Raw genomic sequence first — 15,001 nt, 5'->3', positions numbered from 1 at the left:
GATCCAGTGGAGGCACAAAACCAGGACCAAATCAGTCCAAAAAAGTCCAAATCCACATCTAAAACTGGTCCAAAACCGATCCAGTGGAGGCACAAAACCAGGACCAAATCACTCCAAAAAAGTCCAAATCCACATCTAAAACTGGTCCAAAACCGATCCAGTGGAAGCACAAAACCAGGACCAAATCAGTCCAAAAAAGTCCAAATCCACATCTAAAACTGGTCCAAAACCGATCCAGTGGAAGCACAAAACCAGGACCAAATCAGTCCAAAAAAGTCCAAATCCACATCTAAAACTGGTCCAAAACCGATCCAGTGGAAGCACAAAACCAGGACCAAATCAGTCCAAAAAAGTCCAAATCCACATCTAAAACTGTCCCAAAACCGATCCAGTGGAAGCACAAAACCAGGACCAAATCAGTCCAAAAAAGTCCAAATCCACATCTAAAACCGTCCCAAAACCGATCCAGTGGAAGCACAAAACCAGGACCAAATCAGTCCAAATCCACATCTAAAACTGGTCCAAAACCAATCCAGTGGAAGCACAAAACCAGGACCAAATCAGTCCAAAAAAGTCCAAATCCACATCTAAAACTGGTCCAAAACCGATCCAGTGGAAGCACAAAACCAGGACCAAATCAGTCCAAAAAAGTCCAAATCCACATCTAAAACTGGCCCAAAACCGATCCAGTGGAAGCACAAAACCAGGACCAAATCACTCCAAAAAAGTCCAAATCCACATCTAAAACTGGCCCAAAACCGATCCAGTGGAAGCACAAAACCAGGACCAAATCAGTCCAAAAAAGTCCAAATCCACATCTAAAACTGGTCCAAAACCGATCCAGTGGAAGCACAAAACCAGGACCAAATCAGTCCAAAAAAGTCCAAATCCACATCTAAAACTGGCCCAAAACCGATCCAGTGGAAGCACAAAACCAGGACCAAATCAGTCCAAAAAAGTCCAAATCCACATCTAAAACTGGCCCAAAACCGATCCAGTGGAGGCACAAAACCAGGACCAAATCAGTCCAAAAAAGTCCAAATCCACATCTAAAACTGGCCCAAAACCGATCCAGTGGAGGCACAAAACCAGGACCAAATCAGTCCAAAAAAGTCCAAATCCACATCTAAAACTGGTCCAAAACCGATCCAGTGGAGGCACAAAACCAGGACCAAATCACTCCAAAAAAGTCCAAATCCACATCTAAAACTGGTCCAAAACCGATCCAGTGGAAGCACAAAACCAGGACCAAATCAGTCCAAAAAGTCCAAATCCACATCTAAAACTGGTCCAAAACCGATCCAGTGGAAGCACAAAACCAGGACCAAATCAGTCCAAAAAAGTCCAAATCCACATCTAAAACTGGTCCAAAACCGATCCAGTGGAAGCACAAAACCAGGACCAAATCAGTCCAAAAAAGTCCAAATCCACATCTAAAACTGGCCCAAAACCGATCCAGTGGAGGCACAAAACCAGGACCAAATCAGTCCAAAAAGTCCAAATCCACATCTAAAACCGGTCCAAAACCGATCCAGTGGAAGCACAAAACCAGGACCAAATCAGTCCAAATCCACATCTAAAACTGGTCCAAAACTGATCCAGTGGAAGCACAAAACCAGGACCAAATCAGTCCAAAAAAGTCCAAATCCACATCTAAAACTGGTCCAAAACCGATCCAGTGGAGGCACAAAACCAGGACCAAATCAGTCCAAAAAAGTCCAAATCCACATCTAAAACTGGTCCAAAACCGATCCAGTGGAGGCACAAAACCAGGACCAAATCACTCCAAAAAAGTCCAAATCCACATCTAAAACTGGCCCAAAACCGATCCAGTGGAAGCACAAAACCAGGACCAAATCAATCCAAAAAGTCCAAATCCACATCTAAAACTGGTCCAAAACTGATCCAGTGGAAGCACAAAACCAGGACCAAATCAGTCCAAATCCACATCTAAAACTGGTCCAAAACTGATCCAGTGGAAGCACAAAACCAGGACCTAATCAGTCCAAAAAGTCCAAATCCACATCTAAAACTGGTCCAAAACCGATCCAGTGGAAGCACAAAACCAGGACCAAATCAGTCCAAAAAAGTCCAAATCCACATCTAAAACTGGTCCAAAACCGATCCAGTGGAAGCACAAAACCAGGACCAAATCACTCCAAAAAAGTCCAAATCCACATCTAAAACTGGCCCAAAACCGATCCAGTGGAAGCACAAAACCAGGACCAAATCAGTCCAAAAAAGTCCAAATCCACATCTAAAACTGGTCCAAAACTGATCCAGTGGAAGCACAAAACCAGGACCAAATCAGTCCAAATCCACATCTAAAACTGGTCCAAAACTGATCCAGTGGAAGCACAAAACCAGGACCTAATCAGTCCAAAAAGTCCAAATCCACATCTAAAACTGGTCCAAAACCGATCCAGTGGAAGCACAAAACCAGGACCAAATCAGTCCAAAAAAGTCCAAATCCACATCTAAAACTGGTCCAAAACCGATCCAGTGGAAGCACAAAACCAGGACCAAATCACTCCAAAAAAGTCCAAATCCACATCTAAAACTGGCCCAAAACCGATCCAGTGGAAGCACAAAACCAGGACCTAATCAGTCCAAAAAGTCCAAATCCACATCTAAAACTGGTCCAAAACCGATCCAGTGGAAGCACAAAACCAGGACCAAATCAGTCCAAAATAGTCCAAATCCACATCTAAAACTGGCCCAAAACCGATCCAGTGGAAGCACAAAACCAGGACCAAATCACTCCAAAAAAGTCCAAATCCACATCTAAAACTGGTCCAATACCGATCCAGTGGAAGCACAAAACCAGGACCAAATCAGTCCAAAAAAGTCCAAATCCACATCTAAAACTGGTCCAAAACCGATCCAGTGGAGGCACAAAACCAGGACCAAATCAGTCCAAAAAAGTCCAAATCCACATCTAAAACTGGTCCAAAACCGATCCAGTGGAGGCACAAAACCAGGACCAAATCACTCCAAAAAAGTCCAAATCCACATCTAAAACTGGTCCAAAACCGATCCAGTGGAAGCACAAAACCAGGACCAAATCAGTCCAAATCCACATCTAAAACTGGTCCAAAACTGATCCAGTGGAGGCACAAAACCAGGACCAAATCAGTCCAAAAAAGTCCAAATCCACATCTAAAACTGGTCCAAAACCGATCCAGTGGAGGCACAAAACCAGGACCAAATCAGTCCAAAAAAGTCCAAATCCACATCTAAAACTGGTCCAAAACCGATCCAGTGGAGGCACAAAACCAGGACCAAATCACTCCAAAAAAGTCCAAATCCACATCTAAAACTGGCCCAAAACCGATCCAGTGGAAGCACAAAACCAGGACCAAATCAGTCCAAATCCACATCTAAAACTGGCCCAAAACCGATCCAGTGGAAGCACAAAACCAGGACCAAATCAGTCCAAAAAAGTCCAAATCCACATCTAAAACTGGTCCAAAACCGATCCAGTGGAAGCACAAAACCAGGACCTAATCAGTCCAAAAAAGTCCAAATCCACATCTAAAACTGGCCCAAAACCGATCCAGTGGAGGCACAAAACCACATAGAAAAGCAAAGCCTGTCTGGATCAGATCAAATTCCATGACATCGTGTTTTTTAGACCCCCACAGAACCCCAGCAGCACGCTCCAACCAGTAAGCTTCAGTAAGCTACAGTAAACCCAGAACCAAAACCAGTCCAGAGGTCCAAAAGAGTAACACATTTGTCTCAAACAGAGTCCAAATCCACCTAAATCCATCAGTCACAAAGTGGGTCAGAAATGAGCCAGAACGATGAAGTCTGTGCACGTACAGAACCAGAACATCTGTACGCAGGTCGGCCCAACCAGCTGTTTTACTTTACTTTAAGATTTACTTTAAGATCACTAAATTTATTGTCTGCTGTTTTCTTCTTCTTCTTTCTTTTCTGTCTTCTTCCCTCGTCAGAAATGATTGCCGCCACCTGCTGTGTTACTTCCTGCTTTGCTCTCAGGTGCGTCAGTAGAGCCGGTCGGAGCAGACGGCAGTTTGTCGTCAGCCTCCCGACTGGGATGTTCTCTTTTTAAGCTCCCTGTTGAAAGATTTCCTCAATCTGTCAGCACTTGTCAGGACTTCCAGGTCACAGAGTCCTGAGGTCAGGTCAGGATGACCCTGCGGCGGCTGCAACTTTGTGGTTCTGATGTCGACGTCTGTCTAACTTCACGAAACCACGGCGCTGCCACAACATCTGTAAATGTTAGAAGTGTGTGAGGGCTGACTTTTTTAGCTCTGTTGATGTGTTTTTTCAGCTCAACCTGATGAAAAGTGTCTGCTGCACATTCCCAGTCTTTAGCTAACTCTGCTGGAACATTAGCCTCAGATATAGTTTATCCACTGGGCTCTTATATCCTCTGAGGCTGCTGCTGGATGGAAGATGCATGCTCCTCAGTGCAGCTGACAGCAGAACATTTCCACCAGAAGCTGGCTTCATCCGTCCAGCAGGGTGGAGGTGAGGGGGTAGGGCTTAGCAGAGGAGGCGGAGCCAACGGAGTCCATTAGCTAAGCTGTTAGCGTTAGCTGCTGCTAAAGGAAGAAATAAATCAGTAAATAAACCATGAGGAGTTATTTCTCAGATGCTTCCATTTCCCTGCTCTGAAGTTCAGGCTCTGAGAGTTGGAACTGATCCTCTTTGTGGCTCAGTTCCTTCAGTCCAGCGTTGAACTGGACCAAGTTGTTAAAACAGTGGGATGAAAAGTGGCTGCTGCACATTCACAGTCTTTAGCTAACTCTGCTGGAACATTAGCCTCAGATATAGTTTATCCACTGGGCTCTTATATCCTCTGAGGCTGCTGCTGGATGGAAGATGCATGCTCCTCAGTACAGCTGACAGCAGAACATTTCCACCAGAAGCTGGCTTCATCCGTCCAGCAGGGTGGATCTGAGTGGGCGGGGCTTAGCAGAGGAGGCGGAGCCAACTTAAGGAGTGACGTACTTTAGAAATGAAAATCAGAACGGCTCGTTAAATGAGGAACTTTCACACAAAGGGACTCACACCTGCCCATCTGTCTGATTGTCTTCCCTGATCCCAAAGAGTTTCCACCTGTTCCTCGTGGCTGCTCATGTGTTCAAAGTCTGCGTCTCCCTTGTCTTGGGCCAGTGTGTCGTAACTATCCATGTTCTTCACTCTCGCGCCTTTAAACCACAGAATCCACAGCCTTGTTTCCTCGAGCCTGCAGTTGAGCGATCCTCCTACAGAGCGAGATTTCTTTGTAATTTATTCCATAGTTTTCCCACAGTAAGTTCATAGCCTGTTTTGTTTCCTCCATTAAGGAGTGTTTTTGTTTCTTGTAATGTTTCATAGTACCTCCCATAGAGGAGAGCTTTTCAGTTTTTGTGTTTTGATCATTTTCACCCTGCACCCTCCCCAACATAGTTACTGAGCAGAGAGCTCTCAGAGAGTTTCTCAGCCCCTTGTTTTGCTCTGTCTGGAGATACTCGACTTGTTTATTGCTTGGAAAAGACCCTGCACCTGTGTCCTCGGTCCTCACGGTCCGTGACACTTTAGCTCACAAAAATACAGTAAATACACTTCAAATTCTGCTTTTCTACAGTGTATTCAAACTGAGCTCTAAACTAGTTGTTCCAGAATAGCAAACTAAGTTAACTGATGGTTCAGGTACACTCAGGGGGGCTGAAGATCCAGAGATTTTTCTCCATCCCGCAGGTTTGATCTGTCATCATGCTAACAGAGACGACCCTGCTGAGCTTCACAGAGCGAACAAAGAGCTCGTTCTGCACCAGTGTCAAACTAGAGTTGTTTGTTTGTTTGTTTACAGGTGAAATACAACGGCCTCATACAGGAGATGGACCATGTGACCGCAGGACGCATCGCCATACCGGGTCAGCGCAACCACACACACACACACACTGCTGTCCTCTCTGTAACCCCTCACTTTTTGACACCAGCTTGTTAAATGATTGTGTTTGTGCGTTTGTGAGTTGGTGAGTTGGTGCGTTTGTGAGTTTGTGCGTTGGTGAGTTTGTGCGTTTGTGAGTTTGTGCGTTGGTGAGTTTGTGCGTTTGTGAGTTGGTGCGTTGGTGCGTTGGTGCGTTGGTGAGTTGGTGAGTTTGTGCGTTTGTGAGTTTGTGCGTTGGTGAGTTTGTGCGTTTGTGAGTTGGTGCGTTGGTGCGTTGGTGCGTTTGTGAGTTGGTGAGTTGGTGCGTTTGTGAGTTTGTGCGTTTGTGAGTTTGTGCGTTTGTGAGTTGGTGCGTTGGTGCGTTGGTGCGTTGGTGAGTTGGTGAGTTGGTGCGTTGGTGAGTTGGTGCGTTGGTGAGTTTGTGTGTTGGTGTGTTTGTGAGTTGGTGAGTTGGTGCGTTGGTGCGTTGGTGAGTTGGTGCGTTGGTGAGTTTGTGAGTTGGTGCGTTTGTGAGTTGGTGCGTTTGTGAGTTGGTGCGTTTGTGAGTTGGTGAGTTGGTGAGTTGGTGCGTTGGTGCGTTGGTGAGTTGGTGCGTTGGTGAGTTGGTGCGTTGGTGAGTTGGTGAGTTGGTGAGTTGGTGAGTTGGTGCGTTGGTGAGTTGGTGCGTTGGTGAGTTGGTGCGTTGGTGAGTTGGTGCGTTGGTGAGTTGGTGAGTTTGTGTGTTGGTGAGTTAGTGTGTTGGTGTGTTTGTGAGTTGGTGCGTTGGTGAGTTGGTGCGTTTGTGAGTTGGTGCGTTTGTGAGTTGGTGAGTTGGTGAGTTGGTGAGTTGGTGCGTTTGTGAGTTGGTGAGTTGGTGCGTTTGTGAGTTGGTGAGTTGGTGAGTTGGTGAGTTGGTGAGTTTGTGAGTTGGTGAGTTTGTGAGTTTGTGAGTTTGTGAGTTTGTGAGTTGGTGAGTTGGTGAGTTTGTGAGTTGGTGAGTTGGTGAGTTTGTGAGTTTGTGCGTTTGTGAGTTGGTGCGTTGGTGAGTTGGTGAGTTGGTGAGTTGGTGAGTTGGTGAGTTTGTGAGTTGGTGCGTTTGTGAGTTGGTGCGTTGGTGAGTTGGTGCGTTGGTGAGTTGGTGAGTTGGTGAGTTGGTGAGTTGGTGCGTTTGTGAGTTGGTGAGTTGGTGAGTTGGTGAGTTGGTGAGTTGGTGAGTTTGTGAGTTGGTGCGTTGGTGAGTTGGTGCGTTGGTGAGTTGGTGCGTTGGTGAGTTGGTGCGTTGGTGAGTTGGTGAGTTGGTGTGTTGGTGTGTTTGTGAGTTGGTGCGTTGGTGAGTTGGTGCGTTTGTGAGTTGGTGCGTTTGTGAGTTGGTGAGTTGGTGAGTTGGTGAGTTGGTGAGTTGGTGAGTTGGTGAGTTTGTGAGTTGGTGCGTTTGTGAGTTTGTGCGTTGGTGAGTTTGTGCGTTGGTGAGTTGGTGAGTTGGTGAGTTGGTGAGTTGGTGAGTTGGTGAGTTTGTGAGTTGGTGCGTTTGTGAGTTGGTGCGTTGGTGAGTTGGTGAGTTGGTGCGTTTGTGAGTTGGTGAGTTGGTGAGTTGGTGAGTTGGTGAGTTGGTGAGTTGGTGAGTTGGTGAGTTGGTGAGTTGGTGAGTTGGTGAGTTTGTGAATTGGTGCGTTTGTGAGTTGGTGAGTTGGTGAGTTGGTGAGTTGGTGCGTTGGTGCGTTGGTGAGTTGGTGCGTTGGTGAGTTGGTGCGTTGGTGAGTTGGTGAGTTGGTGAGTTGGTGAGTTGGTGCGTTGGTGAGTTGGTGCGTTGGTGAGTTGGTGCGTTGGTGAGTTGGTGCGTTGGTGAGTTGGTGAGTTTGTGTGTTGGTGAGTTTGTGTGTTGGTGTGTTTGTGAGTTGGTGCGTTGGTGAGTTGGTGCGTTGGTGAGTTGGTGCGTTTGTGAGTTGGTGCGTTTGTGAGTTGGTGAGTTGGTGAGTTGGTGAGTTGGTGCGTTTGTGAGTTGGTGAGTTGGTGCGTTTGTGAGTTGGTGAGTTGGTGAGTTGGTGAGTTGGTGAGTTTGTGAGTTTGTGAGTTTGTGAGTTGGTGAGTTGGTGAGTTTGTGAGTTTGTGAGTTGGTGAGTTGGTGAGTTGGTGAGTTTGTGAGTTGGTGCGTTTGTGAGTTGGTGCGTTGGTGAGTTGGTGAGTTGGTGAGTTGGTGAGTTGGTGAGTTTGTGAGTTGGTGCGTTTGTGAGTTGGTGCGTTGGTGAGTTGGTGCGTTGGTGAGTTGGTGAGTTGGTGAGTTGGTGCGTTTGTGAGTTGGTGAGTTGGTGAGTTGGTGAGTTGGTGAGTTTGTGAGTTGGTGCGTTGGTGAGTTGGTGCGTTGGTGAGTTGGTGCGTTGGTGAGTTGGTGCGTTGGTGAGTTGGTGCGTTGGTGAGTTGGTGAGTTGGTGTGTTGGTGTGTTTGTGAGTTGGTGCGTTGGTGAGTTGGTGCGTTGGTGAGTTTGTGCGTTGGTGAGTTTGTGCGTTGGTGAGTTGGTGAGTTGGTGAGTTGGTGAGTTGGTGAGTTGGTGAGTTTGTGAGTTGGTGCGTTTGTGAGTTGGTGCGTTGGTGAGTTGGTGAGTTGGTGCGTTTGTGAGTTGGTGAGTTGGTGAGTTGGTGAGTTGGTGAGTTGGTGAGTTGGTGAGTTGGTGAGTTGGTGAGTTGGTGAGTTTGTGAGTTGGTGAGTTGGTGAGTTCGTGAGTTGGTGCGTTTGTGAGTTGGTGCGTTGGTGAGTTGGTGAGTTGGTGAGTTTGTGAGTTTGTGAGTTTGTGAGTTTGTGAGTTGGTGCGTTTGTGAGTTGGTGCGTTGGTGAGTTGGTGAGTTGGTGAGTTGGTGAGTTGGTGCGTTGGTGAGTTGGTGAGTTGGTGAGTTGGTGAGTTGGTGCGTTTGTGAGTTGGTGCGTTTGTGAGTTGGTGCGTTTGTGAGTTGGTGCGTTTGTGAGTTGGTGCGTTTGTGAGTTGGTGCGTTTGTGAGTTGGTGCGTTTGTGAGTTGGTGAGTTGGTGAGTTGGTGCGTTGGTGCGTTTGTGAGTTGGTGCGTTTGTGAGTTGGTGAGTTGGTGCGTTGGTGAGTTGGTGCGTTTGTGCGTTTGTGAGTTGGTGTGTTGGTGCGTTTGTGAGTTTGAGTTTGTGAGTTGGTGCGTTTGTGCGTTTGTGAGTTGGTGTGTTGGTGCGTTTGTGAGTTTGAGTTGGTGAGTTGGTGCGTTTGTGAGTTGGTGAGTTGGTGCGTTTGTGCGTTTGTGAGTTGGTGAGTTGGTGCGTTTGTGAGTTGGTGCGTTTGTGAGTTTGTGTGTTTGTGTGTTTGCTCACACGGACTCTGGGACTGTTATTAATTTACCCTCCGATACACAAACAAATGTTTCCCTGGAAACCACGAGGCTCAGCGCTGTGGTCCGGGGGGACGTCCTGCTGGGCCGGTTTGATGGATCTCAGCGTTTTTCCACTAAGAGGAAGCTGTTTGTCCGCCGCTGTGTGTTCACAGTGTCATCCGTCTTCTAACCTGTGTGTGTTTAACCCAGCAGGAAGACATCCATAACCACCAGGGTCAGCTTGTTGTGTGTTTTACCAACATGTACGAACGCCACATAAAGACGTTCAGCTGGGAGGTTATTTGTTGGCTCTCAGGACGGCTCTGATGTTACCCTCGTCTTCTCGGCTCTCAGTTTAACCACTGCAGGAATCCCCGCTGAATAATTACAGATGTGGACAGACATCACGAAGGCTTTATTGATGACCTGTTACCGCCTCAGACTGGAGAAAGCGTGTGTTCAGTAGCAGAACTGATGAATGTGTCATATCTGATCAGATCTGTGCATGAAACTCAAACCCGAGCTGCTGTGGTCGCAGTCGCCTCAGGGCCTTTTCACTTCAGTAAACTGGACCCGCACACAGGTACTGTTACACGCCAGATGTTTGGCTCCGGTTGTGTTTGTGCTACAAAATCATACTTGACAGAGTTTTGAAAGCAGAGCGCCACTTTTTGGGAAAATCAAAAGGCAGCCAAAACATGTTGGAGAGCTTTTCTTTCTTTAGTTCTGTGTCGGTTCTTTCTTTCCTCGGGTGGAAAATGTGACATTTAGCCTCTGAAGGTGGGTCAGACACCCGAACTCAGGTTTCTTCTACTCAAACATGCTTTATAGCCGTGGAAACTGTGTCACTTACTGTGACAGATTGTCTTCAGGAATCCTCCTGTGGTTGTAGGTAGACCCAAAAGCATCTGAGCCCTCATGTCAGGAACACCTAGCTGTTTGCTAACGGCTAAGCTGTGTCTAAACCTTTATGTTGGTTGGGAACGTTAGATATTGTTTCTCGTTGCCAGATGGGAATCATGAATTCCCTTTCAACCCAACCAGTGACAGCAAGTATGCAGGACCTGGTTCACAGCCGGGTGATTGGTTTAAACCAATCTCGTTGTTTATCGGCTGAACGGTTGCATGTGTGCAGGGTTCGCAGCACGAAGTGAACTGCAGGCAGAGGTGGAATCCGGCGCTTCTGGTTGGGATCAGAGAGACAGTGACTGGCAGCAGGGGGGGGTGGTTTCCATCTGATGGAGTCACAGCACCGGGCGAGTCATGTTTCTGTCACTTTGCAAGATGCCCTGAAACGAGTCCTGGCCTGAAATGTCAGGCTGCAGATGTGCTTTTTGGCCCTAAAGGCAGCTGAGAAGCCACCGTGTTGCTGTGTGATACGACTTCCACGCACACAGCTCCGTGCACAGACACTCAACATGTAACACGACATCCCGTGAGGCTCCATTTTCCTGTGATTTACACCATTCAAAGAGAGGAATCTGTGTGTGTGTGTTTCTGTGCATTCACAGCCCTAACAATATCCTTTTCTTTGCTCTGCACTTCCTGCTCTGTTCATCTCTGTTTAGTAAACAACACCATTTGTCTGAGTGTGTGTTGTGTGTGTGCACGTTTTGCACGGTGAGTGTGTGTTGTCTGTACCTCGGAGGTTAATTGAGCATAAAAACGTGCAGCTCAGAACATTCATTGGCTGACCTGTTGAGGCATTCCTTTGTTTGTGTGTGTGTTTGCTGCTTCGGAGCCAGAAAATAACTCAGAACAAACAGTAGCAAGAGTGTGTGTCCATTAATAGGCTGCAGCTGACGTTATATAAGTGAAACCACTGAGAGCGGATCATGAAGCCCGACTGACACTGTCAGAGAGGCCCGACCAACCCAGGAGAACCCGTTACCCGTCACTAACTAACGAGCCACAGAAGCCTGTAACTAACTGTTCCAGATAACCCAATGGCAAGTAACCAAGATAACCTGAAAGTAACTATTAAGGGTAACCAGTAACTCATCATCAAGGATAATCTAACTATCTAGGTTAAGTATGTAAGATTAGTCATATTAACTATCCAAGGTAACCTGTAACTAACTGTTCCAGATCACCCAATGGCAATGAACCAAGATAACCTGAAAGTAACTATTAAGGATAACCAGTAACTCATCATCAAGGATAATCTAACTATCTAGGTTAACCTAACTATGTAAGATTAGTCATATTAACTAGCCACAGAAGCCTGTAACTAACTGTTCCAGATAACCCAACGGCAAGTAACCAAGATAACCTGAAAGTAACTATTAAGGATAACCAGTAACTGATCATTAAGGATAATCTAACTATCTAGGTTAACCTAACTATGTAAGATTAGTCATATTAACTAGCCACAGAAACCTGTAACTAACTGTTCCAGATCACCCAATGGCAAGTAACCAAGATAACCTGAAAGTAACTATTAAGGATAACCAGTAACTGATCATTAAGGATAATCTAACTATCTAGGTTAACTATGTAAGATAATCCATAAACAACTGACCAATAATCATCAAGGTTAATCTGTAACTATCCAAGAAAATCTATCATAAATTACCCAAGTTAACCTGTAACCAACTATGTCAGATTCATTGTTAACTATTCAAGATAACCTGTAACTAACTATTCAGGATAACCTGTAACTAACTATCATTTTCTGTCTTTTGGCCCACATGTCAGTAACTAATCAGGATAACTTAGAACTTAACTACCTCTCCTTTTTATTTAATTCTTTTCCTTCCTTCCCTCTGATCCTTTTACTTCGTTTTTACTTCATTTAATAATTCAATATTCCTTCCTTCCTTCCTTCCTTCCTTCCTTCCTTCCTTCCTTCCTTCCTTCCTTCCTTCCTTCCTTCCTTCCTTCCTTCCTTCCTTCCTTCCTTCCTTCCTTCCTTCCTTCCTTCCTTCCTTCCTTCCTTCCTTCCTTCCTTCCTTCCTTCCTTCCTTCCTTCCTTCCCTCATCTCCTTCCTTCCCTCATCTCCTTCCTTCCTGCTCCTCCTTGTCCTCTCACTTTGAGCTAAGTGCTCTACACCTACATTTGTAATTAAATTAGTATAATTTGAAGCCAGCACATGACCTCAAATCTTCTTCTTTAGAGTGAAAGGCTTCATTTCATCTCAGCCTTAAAGCTGTTGCACACACTTAAATGTCTCTTATTTGAGGTATTTTACAGCAACAGGGTTCTATGCCTTCTCTTATTCACTCTTATTCACTCTTATTCACTCTTGGCATGACTGTTGTTGCTTTAAACTGGCCAAAATAATTTTAAAAATCTGATAATTCTTCATTTTGAGATTCATGGATTCCATTTTCCTGCGATCAGAACATAATATCATCAAAAGAGTCACAGCTGAACATCAGGCTGGATGTCTGTGACCTTCAGGCCTGGATGTCTGTGACCTTCAGGCTGGATGTCTGTGACCTTCAGGCCTGTCTGTGAGCTCAGATGCAGGTTAAAGCTCCATCAGGCAGAGAAGAAGCCACATGATCCAGAACCAAAGCTCATTAAAATGGACTGAAGCAGAGTGGGGAAACTGTTCTGTGGTCAGATGGATCAGAACCTGCACATCTGGAAAGGCTCCATCACTGCTGAAAGGTATCAACGGGTGTTCGAGCAACATCTGCCTCTTCTCCAGGGAAGGCCTGAAATATTTCAGCAGGACAGAGTTAAACCACATCCTGCATCTGCTCCAGTCCAGCTGCTGCAGTCCAGATGTTTCAAGAGTCCAGCTGCTGCACTGACCTGCTGCAGTCCAGATGTTTCAGGAGTCCAGCTGCTGCTCTGACCTGCTGCAGTCCAGCTGCTGCTCTGACCTGCTGCAGTCCAGCTGTTTCAAGAGTCCAGCTGCTGCACTGACCTGCTGCAGTCCAGATGTTTCAGGAGTCCAGCTGCTGCTCTGACCTGCTGCAGTCCAGCTGCTGCTCTGACCTGCTGCAGTCCAGATGTTTCAGGAGTCCAGCTGCTGCACTGACCTGCTGCAGTCCAGCTGCTGCACTGACCTGCTGCAGTCCAGATGTTTCAAGAGTCCAGCTGCTGCACTGACTGCTGCAGTCCAGATGTTTCAAGAGTCCAGCTGCTGCACTGACTGCTGCAGTCCAGATGTTTCAGGAGTCAAGCTGCTGCTCTGACCTGCTGCAGTCCAGATGTTTCAGGAGTCCAGCTGCTGCACTGACCTGCTGCAGTCCAGATGTTTCAAGAGTCCAGCTGCTGCACTGACTGCTGCAGTCCAGATGTTTCAGGAGTCCAGCTGCTGCACTGACTGCTGCAGTCCAGATGTTTCAAGAGTCCAGCTGCTGCACTGACTGCTGCAGTCCAGATGTTTCAAGAGTCCAGCTGCTGCACTGACCTGCTGCAGTCCAGATGTTTCAAGAGTCCAGCTGCTGCACTGACTGCTGCAGTCCAGATGTTTCAAGAGTCCAGCTGCTGCTCTGACCTGCTGCAGTCCAGATGTTTCAGGAGTCCAGCTGCTGCTCTGACCTGCTGCAGTCCAGATGTTTCAAGAGTCCAGCTGCTGCAGTCCAGATGTTTCACCACCTGAAAACATCTAAAACACAGCAAAGACCCAGAATCCTCTCTCAGACAGGAAGGGGACAGCGTTTCTCTGCCAGAGGTCCAGCTGCTGGTCTCCTGAGCTCCAGATGTTTACAGATGTTATTAAAGGAAGAGGGGATGCTGCACAGGGGGAAACATGGAGCTGTTCCAGCTCTTATGGAGCCGGGTTAAATGTGATGCGACTGCTCTGTGGCTTTAAAGATTTAAATGATGTAATAAATATTATTACAACACAGGAAGAAGATTAAAAACATTTAAATAAAGTTAAGATGTTAAAGAATGAAAGAAATCGTATTTCTGGCTTTCCTCAGACGGCGGTCGAGGTGAGGAAGGTGCCGCCTTCGCACTGATGATGTCAGAGTCGTGGAAACCCTCTGACCGCAGTTTGTTTGGTTGTGTTCAGGTCCAGCTGTTCGGTTCAGCAGCTTCTCCCCGACCGGGCCGGCGCCCCCTCCTCTGATTGGCCAGCACACTGTGCAGGTGCTGCGGGACACGCTGGCATACGGCGATGACCTCATCAAAACGCTGCTGGAGTCCGGGGCGGTGGCTCAGAACGAAGTGTCCTGATTGGCTGAGCGATGAGGACTGAACTGAGCAATACAACTCCACTGTGTTATAACTGTGTTATAACTGTGTTATAACCAAACTGTGAAATAACTCCAGCCATTTTAGATTTGGAAACATTGATGGCGTTCCTCACAAAGCACTCCCTTTGCTTTCTCTGAACAGATGTTTTTGAATAAAACATGTCAGTCACTCGTACATATTTCTGATTAATTACACAGATCAATAATTCACTTTAACATTAAAGATCCCACCGTGGATCAGATGTCATGAACTGGTCGATGACCTCATTCCACCGTTAATGTTAATGTGACTCAGTCACAAAGTCAGAACTTTAAAACATCTGCAACACATTTAAACAGCAGCAAATCTAACATCTGTCGATCATCTGCACACAGATGTGGAAGTTGGAGAAAATGACTTTAATATAAGTTTCTGATGAGTCTTCAGGAATAGTTCTCCAGGCTTCTTGAAGGACATCCCAAAGCTCTTCTTTGGATGTGGGCTGCCTTTTGTTCCGTTCTCTGTCAGATGATCCCACACTGCTTCAATAATGTTGAGGTCCGGGCTCTGGGGAGGATTCATCCCTCCATAAGACCTGCTGCCACTGATTTTCAGTCCACTTCTTGTGTCATTTGGCACAGCTCAGCCTTT

General features: G+C 46.5%; 1 protein-coding gene across 2 annotated transcripts in view; it reads left to right on the top strand.

The window, feature by feature from the left end:
- Window positions 1-14,500, top strand: part of sugct (succinyl-CoA:glutarate-CoA transferase) — a 90,646-nt gene extending 76,146 nt beyond the window's left edge. For both annotated transcript variants that reach the window (XM_072378928.1, XM_072378927.1), the window contains 2 exons: window positions 5,828-5,891; window positions 14,187-14,500. In XM_072378928.1, coding sequence (XP_072235029.1) covers window positions 5,828-5,891; window positions 14,187-14,350 — 228 coding nt within the window. In that variant the 3' untranslated portion in view covers window positions 14,351-14,500. The remainder of the gene's footprint in view (window positions 1-5,827; window positions 5,892-14,186) is intronic.
- Window positions 14,501-15,001: the final 501 nt, after the last annotated feature.

Source organism: Leuresthes tenuis, unplaced genomic scaffold, assembly GCF_036924035.1.
Source record: "Leuresthes tenuis unplaced genomic scaffold, fLeuTen1.0.hap1 SCAF_24, whole genome shotgun sequence".
In the NCBI taxonomy this organism is placed as follows: domain Eukaryota; kingdom Metazoa; phylum Chordata; class Actinopteri; order Atheriniformes; family Atherinopsidae; genus Leuresthes; species Leuresthes tenuis.
The sequence above is the reverse complement of the archived record's forward strand: the minus strand, read 5'-3'. Positions and strand labels throughout refer to the sequence as shown.